This window comes from Gavialis gangeticus, unplaced genomic scaffold, assembly GCF_001723915.1.
Source record: "Gavialis gangeticus isolate Ggan-Ray unplaced genomic scaffold, GavGan_comp1, whole genome shotgun sequence".
In the NCBI taxonomy this organism is placed as follows: Eukaryota; Metazoa; Chordata; order Crocodylia; family Gavialidae; genus Gavialis; species Gavialis gangeticus.
This window is the reverse complement of record NW_017729029.1, coordinates 9544062-9555128: the sequence shown is the minus strand read 5'-3', so window position 1 is coordinate 9555128 and position 11067 is coordinate 9544062. Positions and strand designations below refer to the sequence as shown.

Below are 11067 nucleotides of genomic sequence, written 5' to 3'. Positions count from 1 at the left end.
CAGAGTATATTAGTGGCCACCCAAACACTGGAACTTAGAGATAGAGGGAGAAATGGAAACCAGACACTCTTCACTTCCATCCCAAAGCACAGTAGCTTGGAAAGCCAGGAGCCTGGATCTTAACTACCTCTGGGACTGGGCTGGCTCTGATCCTGAAATCCCCCCAAGCCTAACCTGCAAGGCTTTGCAGACCCCAAGCCTTTTTTGGGTGTTACCATAAACCTAAGGCAGAAATGTATTGCTTGGTGGAGAGGGGACTTCTGTCTTACACACAGTTCTCGTGGGAGGTTCATGGCTGAGCTATGGCTAAATGGCTATGGGGCATTTCAGAGGTCAGACCGGGACATATGTTCCCAGGCTGAGTTTCAATGCCATGCTGCAGACATTGCAAATCAAACTAATTTTACTAATCCCAAAGATTCTTCCACCGTCTCTTGGATTTAGTCCGGGAGTTTCCAAAAAGCCCTGAATTTGCAACAAGATTCCCTGACCTTCCTACACGAAGCTGCCGAGTGTGTGCGTTCTGAGGGCAGGGACATAAGGGGATCTGTAGCAAAGAGAAGTTGGCAACCAAAGGCAGTCAGCGAAGATGGAGCAGCTCCCACAATAAGGCAGTATCTCTGACGAGGGGGGGCGAGAGGGGAGGGGGAATGGGAGGAGGAGAAACGGGGGACCTGTCCCTTTAAGGGGGTTGGCTGTCAATCAGAAAGCCCTTTTCTTTGCTGGAGAAGAGGACAGAGCTACTCAGAGAGAAAAAGGAAAGGACAGGGGAAGGTGAAGAGAGAGAAAAAGAGACAGAGAGGGAAGGATTGTTCCAGCTGAACAAAGACAACACCAAAGGAAAAGTGCCGACAAGGGATTTGACTGAATCCAGAGGCAATGGGTGAGTAGGAACAAAACCCAACTTTGGAAACTTTAAAGCTAACACAAAAGGGGTTTCTTTACATCAGAGATTTCAGAGCAGATGTATACCTCATTCTGGGGCTAGCATGTGTTCACTACACTTGGCTTTACCCCAGGGCAGTGGGATGAAGGGACCTGCCCCCAGCTCATTCCATGTTCAGCTGGGATGCACATCTCTGGAGTGGACATGGTTCCATGCTCTCCTCCTGGCATCATGGGGCTTTGGTGCCCACTGAGCTGTTAGATCTTTTGGCTGCAGAGCTGGCACTGCTTTTGGCTGGTGACCTGAGGTCACCTGATGGAAATGGTGACCTGTAGCTCCTTCCCTGGAGGTTCAAGCCCACCTCAAGGCTAAGCATGGGAAAAGATTCAACTGCAGCTGTTGGGAGGCAGTGATAGTTCCTCTGAGACTAAATCTCCAGCTGGATTTCTGATTTAACACTGAATTTTGTCAATGCCTCTAAACTCTGTGCATGCCAGCAAAGTAGCTTGAAGACTGCGGTCATGGCATTGGGGGGGAAGGGGGGGCAAGAGTCCTTTGACGTAGGGATTCCTGAGGTGTTTAATGTAGCTCTCCACCCTTCCCAAAAATCCATGCTTTACATAAGAAGGGTGTAATTGTTCACCAGCTTTCTGCTTCTGCCACCACCTCCAGGAGAGAAAGCCTTTTCTGGGCCTTCTGCACTCTCATCACTCAACCCCTGCAAGTGGTCCTTCACTCTAGTTTTATCCTGCAAACCTCCAGGCAGGGCTCCATAGTACCTCTGAAACCCACTGCTTTGATTCTGCCTGCCTCCTTCCTAGGGAAGATGCAGCTCCATTGCCTCTGTCACCCTGGGGAGAAGACAGTGCAGTGGGGTTTGCATTCTAAAGCTGCTTTTAGTTGAAAATTCCCAGCAGCTGGGGTGAGGGGTAGGGGCATGAGTGAGATGGAAGATGTTGTGGTGCTAGCTAAGGCATGCCTCGGAGGGAAGGTGTAAGGGGGTTGAAGGAGGCAACTGCAGAGTTCTGCTGCAGGTCACTGGGGCAAGGAGGAGACCATTCCAGCTGCCATTAAGACCTCAGCTTGGACATGTGCATCTGCTGACAGCAACCACTGACCAGGAGACAAGAAAACACCCAAAAGGAAACAACCATCAGGCTATAGAGCAGCAATACAAGGAACAAAACTTGTTTCTGTGGAGAGGAGGAATGAGAAAGCACTTTGTTTGGGGGTCTGGGAATCTTGGGTTCAATCCCTGCTTCGTCACTGATGTTTGTTGTAATCTCAGGCAAACACCTTCCTGCTCCATACCTCAGTTTCCTCATTTGTAAACAGGGATGAGACTAGTTACCTGCCTCACAGGGATGTTGTGGAAATTAATAAACTTAAAGTTCAAAAGGTGATTTGAAATCCTCAGAGGAATTATACTACCTAATGAAGAAGTGTTATTACTGCAGGTTTGGCATGACTTCATGATCCCAGATGCTTTCCACTCTAGGCAGTTAGGCAGACAATCTCTTCATACCCTCCCTGAAAAGCAGCCACTTCTGAGGACAATCATGGCAGCCACCTATCAGTGCACAACAACGCTAACAGCTGAGGGCAGGCCATGAAAGAATCCGGGTCTAACGAAAACCACAGGGAGAATTCAAAGAAAAGTGTGCAAATGTCTCATTTTTACAATTAACCTTCTGAATGCAAATGCATGGTTAAAAATAGACCTCTGTTCTTTGATGCAATACCATTAATGTTGGCTCTCTAACAGTGAATGTTTTGCTCCTGTAAGTCCAAAGCTCCCATCTGTGTCTGAGAACAGTGGTTTTCTCTACTTGGCAACTAAACAAGATGTTTCACTCTGGGAGTAGCAAGAGAACTAGTGTCTTGGAGGTTTGGAGACAGCAACCAGAATGGGGTGGAAGTGGGGGTGAAGGGAAAGAGGCAGATGTAGTCAGACCAGGCTCAGCATGGAGGGCTCAGACTTGCCCATTAGTTTTGATGATGAGGACTGAAATGAGCTAGAGGCCACAGGCACAAAAGGCAATCAGAAAAGTGATGCCATAAAAGGTACCTCCACTTATCAGCTCCCTGTGGCACTGCATTAGCTACTGACACAATACTGTCTGTGTGTCTGGTGGGGGAGATAGCTGGGGACTGCGCTTATCAGATAGGCCTAACTTTAGTTGCTTTATTCTTTACTCTTTGGGATGATGTAGAGGGCAGAAAGAAAACACTTTGGGCCATATTCTCCCCTGAGCTGAGCCTGACGAACTACTCCAGGAAGGAATCTGGTCCCTGATTTCTAGATGCCAGGTACAGTCTTAAATGTCAGAAGAGTCACCCTTTGCCTTGCAAGAAGAGCCTGGGTAGTGAGCCATAGGGGTCAGCATGGCTAGTCCCAGGTGCTGGCCTCTTATCTTGGCTTTCATCCTAGAGAGCTGCCTCTCTGTTACAAGACTGAACATTCCCAGTAGCTTGAAGAGGGCAGGTGACTTTAGAAACAAAGTGAAGTTTGATTCCATATGCGCCCAGCTTTGCTAACATAAACCTGTTGGTAACTGCAAAATACTCATGCATCCGGGTACCATAAATCCAGAGCCAGGCACTCAATCCTCCTCTTGCTGAAATCTGTGGGGGACTCTTAGGGACTGCAGTAGCAGGAAGGGAAGCCCTTCTTGAGCTCTGACCACTTCTCGCCTAAACCAGCTCTGAAGCCCAGGGGCACAGGCTCCATCACTCTTGTCAATGGCTACACAGACCCTGGGCTGTGTCTATGGCATCTCATACAAGGGACATCCACACCGCAGCACAGATCAGAGTCTGAAACCAGGCTCCTGAAGTGGTAGAATCCCTCCCAGGCTTGGGCTACAGGAAAGGACAGCTCTGTGCATTCGGCGCTTCCCAGAATGCAGCAAGCCTGGAAGGTGGGAGTTCACAATTCGCCTCATGGGATTAGGCTGGGGTATGCAGTCTGAGGCAGGGATCCATGGTCTCCTTATAGGGGAGCAGCTCTCTAGCTGTATCCAGAGCAGTGGTAGTGACACATGTAGCTCCCTTCAGAAGCTGAGCCTAGTATGATCTGGCTGGGAGTAACATGAGGGCAGGGACCTCGCCCTGAGGTAGTGACTGGGAACCTCCGCTTGCCTTTAGCTCTGTAATTCAGTGCACAAGGGACATAGGGTTAGGGTTAGGGACATCAGGCCATGCTGAGAAGTCCAGGGCCCTGCCCCAATATGTGTGCTTTTTACTGCAAATATAAATGATAACTAATAGTAATTCATCCTGCCCTGGGACGGGGGCAGCTTCACAGGCTCATGACACACTGCACAGACCATTTGGGATGATGTTGTACCTTTCTGTCACTACAGACAATCCAGCCAGGGCCCAGAACAGGCTGCTGTCATCAGCTGTGGGGAGACGCTGCTAGGACCCAGCCCCAGGGCTTTCCCCACCAAGGAGCCATGCTGAGCACATGGATGGAGGAAGGCTGCATGAAGGCCTCACAGAGGGAGCTTTGTCCTGACTGCGATTCTCTGGGCCCCTGAGGCCCTTGTTTGTCTCTGGCACCTCCTGGTGATAGTGGTTATCTCACTGCTCGGCAGCCCCTCCTCCCTGATGTGGTACCAGCCCCGGCTGGGCTGACAAACTGAGCCTTTCAGCCCACATCAGCCCCATCAACAGGAGCAGTCTTTGTGTGGGAGTGCTCAGGGCAGGCTGCAGGACAGGGTGGGAGGGAGACAGGTCCTTAGGGGCGTTGACAGTGGGAGGGTCTGCCTTGGAGAGACGGGGCTCCTGTTGTTTTGCCCCTATTGTTCTTTAGCTGGAGCGAGGTACAAGGCTGGTAATTGTGTGGACACAAGGGGCTCTTTCTCTTACCCCCTTCACAAGAAGTCTTTCTCTCCTCCCTTCCCGTGCTCTTCAGATCCCCGCTTACAGGCACTGCACAACAGGCAACTGCCTTCCAGAGCCCTTGTGCTACAAGGCCAGAGATCTGCCAAGCAGAACAGCAGGTGGTGTTGCGGAGGGGACGGGGCTCTGGGAGATGGCTCCTGGTACCAAAGGTCCCTTCATGAACATACCCTTAAGCACATTCCTTGTAGTTGGATAGCCTGGGCCCACTCCCCTCAGCTTCCCTCTTGGTCACTTAACTTACAGCCTCCCCGCTGAAGTGAGCAAAAACACATTTTTGTAAAGCACTTCCTTCTTTGGGATGTTTTTACTTTCTCTTGATTGGACTTTTCATTCAAAAATACACCAGCAGCCACATGGGGAAAGCTGCCTCTGTAGTCATCACCCTAAGGGCAGATGCAGCCCTTAAGGACTCAATGGGCCACAGAGACCCAGGTCCTCCTTCCCATCACCATGGTCCCTCCTGCCACACTGATGGGACACTGAGGCAGGGAAAGGACAGTCCTGTTTTTGGATAGCCAGATGTTGAGATGATTTCAGATGCCTGAACTGCCCAGCTAGCATTGAATCACATACCACATGTCAAGGAGAGGGGCAGAGCTGCCTTCATTTCTTGCTACATGTTAAATCCCCATTCAGGAAAGCACATAAGTCATATTTAGCCTTAGGTGTGTATTTAAATCTCATCCACTTTGATGAGGTTAAGCACTTGCTTATGTGCTCATCTAGCATGGCAGTATGTTACTAAACTGAGGTCTACACCAGCTTTCCAACTTTCCTGCCAAATACAGGCAACAGTCCTTCCATGACCAGTGTCTCCTGACTGATGGCTCCTTCTTTTTAGAGAAGCACATGTGAAGGGGCTCTGAGGAGCATCTTACAGTCAAATCCTAAGCTGGAGAGGCAGGAGAGGCAGAGGAAACCCCATGTACCCAGTCTGTCTCCTGGGGCCAGTGCAGAGTGTTTCCCCAGATTATAGGTTCTAGTGCTTGTCTTCGCTTAAAACTAAACTCCCTGAGTGGCAGGGCGTCTGTCATATCCCTTAGGAAACCTTCCCACAGCCTAAAGCCCAAGAGAAAGCTATCCTGATTCTTCTGACTTACAATTTTTCTAGAATTTTCTTAAATTCCTTCCATTTTCTATCCAAAGCTACCAGTGCAGACTCATTCAGGCATTTTGTGTGAGATGGCCAAAGGGGCCTATGGAGGTTAGGTACCCCAATCCCACTGAGATTCAATAGGATTGGGGTATTGAGTACTTGCTATTACAGAGCCTCCTGGATGTGATGTTTGGTATAAAAATACCATCTGTTTAATGGGCAAACATCTGTCTGGTAGGTAGATATTACCTAGCTAGATTAGCTAGTGGCCCCTTTCTTCTTCAGAGTGGGTGAACTCCCTGTAACCCTGCTGGGTTGGCTCAATGCAGGCAGCGCAGCTGCTTGCTCAGAGTCAGACAGTGTCTCCCTCTCACATGCAGAGGGCCAAATTCTCCTCTCTCAGCAGTTTTATACTCCATCAGCAACTTCCCAGTTTGCACTGGTGAGTGCAAGATTAGGCTACAACGAGCTCAGAGGGAGGCCCAGGGCCCAGCTGTCCCAATCAAATGATCACAGATTCATAGATTGTAAGGCCGGAAGGGACCTCAGAAGATCATCAGGTCCACCCCCCTGCACCAAGCAGGAAAGATAACTGCAGGTCAGGTGACCCCAGCAAGATGACTGTCTAGTCTTCTCTTGAAGATTTCTAGGGTCGGTGATTGCACCACCTCTGGAGGGAGTTTATTCCACAGTCTGGACACCCTGACTGTGACAAAGTTTTTCCTAATGTTGAGCCTCAACCAATCTTCCAGGCGTTTGTGGCCATTACTCCTGGTTTTCCCGTTGGGTGCCCTGGTGAACAGTTGCTCACCAAGCCCTTGATGTACTCCCCTAGTGCAGTGGTAAGCTGCTACCAGGTCCCCTCTCAGCCTCCTTTTCCTCAGGCTGAAGAATACCAGATCCCTCAGCCTTTCCTCACATGGCTTGCCATGTAAGACTGATCATACGGCTGGCCCTTCTTTGGACTCTCTCAAGCTTGTCCATGTCTTTGTTAAAGTGTGGTGTCCAGAACTGTACTCAGTGCTCCAGCTGCGGTCTCACCAGTCCTGAGTAGAGCGGAAGAATCACCTCCTTGGTTTTGCTGGAGATGCATTGATTGATGCATCCCAGAGTATTATTTGCCCTACTGGCTACAGCATTGCACTGCTGGCTTATATTCATACTGTAGTCTTTTATTACCCCCAGGTGCCTTTCATTCGTGGTGCTAGTCAGTTTGGTGCCGCCAAGACTGTAGGTGTGTTGGGGGTTGCTTGTCTCGGTGGAGCACTTTACATTTCTCGATGTTGAACTTCATCAGATTCTGATCCGCCCAACTTGCCTGCCTGTCTAGGTCCGCCTGTATCTGTAGCCTATCTTCAAGCATCACCATGCTCCCCAGGGTAATCCATTTTCTGAGGCTTCAGGAAACAGGTTCCACCTGCTCCAGCCTCTAAAAGCTGTCCCTAGCTAGCAGTACATGTCTAGGTCAGTAGTTTTCAACCTGTGGTCCGTGGACCTCCCAGAAGACCACAGACTATATCTAAGGGGTCCGTGAAAGAATACTATGATCAAGCAAAAGTATGCGAATAACTACACTTACAGTTCAAAAGGGTCCACACCTTCATTTGAAACTTTTTAGAGATCCACAAAGGAAAAAAGGTTGAAAATCACTGGTCTAGGCAAGCTGTTAGGGACTGGGGTGTGAGCAGCTGAGGAAGGTCCCTTGAAGTCCAGAAACTGGGTCCACAGGGGGCCAGGAGTCAGACTCAAGTTCAGGGTGCACCACGAGTCAGAGCCAGAGCATAGCACAGGCTGCCAGAGTGCTGTTTTCAATCTGCTGGTAACCAAATAGTCCTCCCTTTGTTCCCTGTTTGTACCCTCCTCCTCATCCCCTGGTTCTAATATTGATGAGCATATACAAGCTGGCAGGGGAAGAACAAACCCCTATTGTCTTCCTTGCCACAAAGAAATTAGTACAAGCTGTGACCTTGCACTGGAGGGGAGGGGAGAACATTACTGATAGTGACCCTGTGGCATTCTTGTAGGCCCATTCTTCAAGAGAGGAGAAAAACATATGGGGGATAAGCAGGGAGGGGTGTGGGCACTGGAAACAGCTCCCACTGCACATGCATGTGAGGGAGAAGGCAGAGTGCAGAGGATGTTGGCTGAGGCAAGCCCTCTTCTGTATGAAATCACATTCATCTGGTGTGTGTTCAGAATAAGAACCACATGGCCACAGCACCCAGTGTGCTGGAAGCAGCCAGGGGCTGTACATGCTGTCTGCTCTGCCCCATGCTCAATGCATGTCTGCATGGAGGGGCTACTCATGTGTTAATAAAGGGCCACAGATGAGACACAGCAGAGAACATGAAAAACAGAGGCTGGCTCTGGGTGGAGAAGAAGCCAGAGCTTGTCTCCTTTTGTGGCTGGAGTTTGTCATGGGTTTACTGACTGCTGTTAAGTACAAAAGTAAAGTTGGGCCTACTCTTGGGGGGCAGCTGCACTGCGGTGGAGACCTGAGACTCTAGGTGCCTCCACAGGTGTGCAGATCCCAAACCTGCATCCGGTGGCAAAGCTGAGCTTTGGGAGTGATCCTGCTCTGTGTGACAGGGCAAAACAAAACCTCTGCCTCAACACCTGTGAATTTTACACTGTTGAAAATTTAGACCCGGAGCTCTCTATAGAGCTTCCTGCACCTTGGAGGCCTGATTTTTTGGAAAACCATAGCACGTGAAAAATCAAGTTGTAAGTCTATTCCACCAGCATGTGTGCTGCATAGTATGTATAAATATATGCTCCACTGCGGTGTAGCTGCCCCCCAAAAGTAAGACTATTACATCAGCGCCGAGTTTCAGGTAAATTCAGAGAGCTTTGGATCTGTAAACACCTTTGCCTGTAGAAGTTACTTACTTCAGTTTCATTAACATTTCCTGCTGACTGATGATGATGCAGGCTTTGGGACTTGTTGATATCAAGATGAGGTTTATTCAGTATGAGGCTCTTCCACTTCTGCTCACATTATTCAGTCTGGGATAATCCAATATATAATAAGTACAGGGAACAAGATCTCCTTTTAAAATGATTTTTTTTCCCTCTGTCTTGTGGCTGGCACAGAGTTGTGTGATAGGCATTGTGATAGTCTCTACAGGTGCTGAGAGCATGGCCTGTTGTTCTGGATGTCTGTCAGTGGGGGTGAATGCTATCTCTAGGATTCTTCCCTGGAAAACACACCTTAGAGCAGTCAGTGCTACATTCCTCCCATGTGTGCCCTATTTCAAGGCTAAAGGAGGAGTGAAATGGTGCATAAAACGGGAGCTGACCTGCAGTGGTGGAAAGGAATGATGTCACTTTCTGTCTTTAACAGCAGGATTAAACTTGATTTTAAGAGTTCCCATCTGTGCTGGTAACAGCTCTGATTGTTACTGCCTAATTCAGAGGTGGGCAAAGTGCAGCCAGGGGGCCAGATGCAGCCCACCAAGCCATTCTATCCAGCCTGTGGGGCCCCTAAAAATTTTAGAAAATTAATATTTATCTGCCCTGTGCTGCCTGTCATGCAGCCTTCAGTGGCTTGCCAAAACTCAGTAAGCGGCCCTCTGCCCAAAATAATTGCCTGCCCCTGGCCTAATTTGACTCTCCTCAATGATGTGGCTTGTTTGCATTTGTACTTCACTCAGCTTGGGCAGGGACTGGAGACTGGTCAGGTTCACATTCATTTTTAAACAATTCTTCTTCCTAGTGCGCATGCACTAGTGCAATATTTTCTGTTGCCTGGGGAGCAGTGAGAGAATTCACTGAGACCCATGCCCTGCTGATCTATGGTAATTAGGGGCTCAACTCTAGCAGAGATGAGCAGCACTGTAGACACTGAAGAGAGTTAGATCTTGTTTGAGGTCTGCAGGGAGCACTCAGTATTGTAGAGTCTGTAGTACCGCTCTCTTTGGATCTCTGGCACTGCAGGAGAATGTTCCCGTTTTTTATTAACATCATGAAACCATTTTCATCGCTCTTCAGTTGTTTAAGCCTCCTGCCTAACCCTCCCTTCATGGTTTTTACTAACAAACCATTTGTGTTTGCTGTGGGTATAACCTACCTGACAATGTGCCCCTGGCCCTTTGGGATAGAGGGTCTACTCTGTGACTGATGTGGTTTCTCTCTTTTTTCCCAGGTTTGTTAGAGTGCTGTGCAAGATGTCTGATAGGGGCTCCCTTTGCTTCACTGGTTGCCACAGGGTTGTGTTTCTTTGGGGTAGCACTGTTCTGTGGCTGTGGGCATGAAGCACTCAGTGGCACAGAGCAGCTAATTGAGACCTACTTCTCCAAAAACTACCAGGATTATGAGTATCTGATCAATGTGTAAGTATGCTTCCTTCATCCCTTACATCTTTGGTTCTAGGCAGACAGTCTCCTAGTTCAGGGAGGTAACCCAGGCCTTCCCATGGGACTTATCAGCACTGCCCCTAAGCCCACTGGAGGGACTAATGCTGAAGGATGTCAACACTCCCTCTCCCCTGATCAAGCTAATCAGTTCCTGCCTTTCTGTCTGAAAAAGACTGAGATCAGAAATTGAAACTGGTTTTCTCCCATACAAAGCACTTCAAGTCACAGCTCTAACTGGTAGGCTACAAGGCCAGTCATTGGGGCCATATTTTGGAAACCATTCAGAAGTGACTAGTGATTTTGGGTGCCCAAATGGAGACAACTTTAGGTGGCCATCAGATCATCAAAACCCTCTAAGAAGGATGTCTCAGGTTGGACTCACAAATATTAAGGCACTGAAATCACTAGGCCAAAGAGTCTAAAACTTCTGGACAATGACAATCCATCCCTGCCTGTTGGTCATGTTCACTCCCAGCTCAGAACATCCCCGGCCTGTCATAGGTTATCTAGAATGACAACACTAGTATCCACAGGCTGCTGGATTGAGTTACAAGGGTTTGTGGTCTCTCTGCACATGGTTAGGGTATGGCGCTCTTGATCTGCTTGTTTCTTATCCAGGTGATCAAATGGTTCCTTCATCTCAGTGGGAAGACTGGACCCACTTTACAAAGCTATGGGGCGTGTGGTTAGGTTGGTCCCATTCACCATCAGCACTGCCGAGGGCTGCTGTTAAAAACCCTCATGTCATGGGACTGTCCAACCCTGCTATAACTGTACTGACTCAGAGGAGTCTCCAAGGCTGTATTTGCCCTTCAAAGCCT

The 11067-nt window shown here is 48.9% G+C and overlaps 1 protein-coding gene across 2 annotated transcripts in view; it reads left to right on the top strand.

Annotated features, from left to right (window-relative positions):
* Nucleotides 1-710: 710 nt before the first annotated feature.
* PLP1 (proteolipid protein 1) overlaps nucleotides 711-11067 on the top strand; it is a 29585-nt gene continuing 19228 nt past the window's right edge. For both annotated transcript variants that reach the window (XM_019521198.1, XM_019521197.1), the window contains exons 1-2: nucleotides 711-883; nucleotides 10036-10222. In XM_019521198.1, the coding sequence (XP_019376743.1) occupies nucleotides 880-883; nucleotides 10036-10222 (191 nt within the window). In that variant the 5' untranslated portion in view covers nucleotides 711-879. The remainder of the gene's footprint in view (nucleotides 884-10035; nucleotides 10223-11067) is intronic.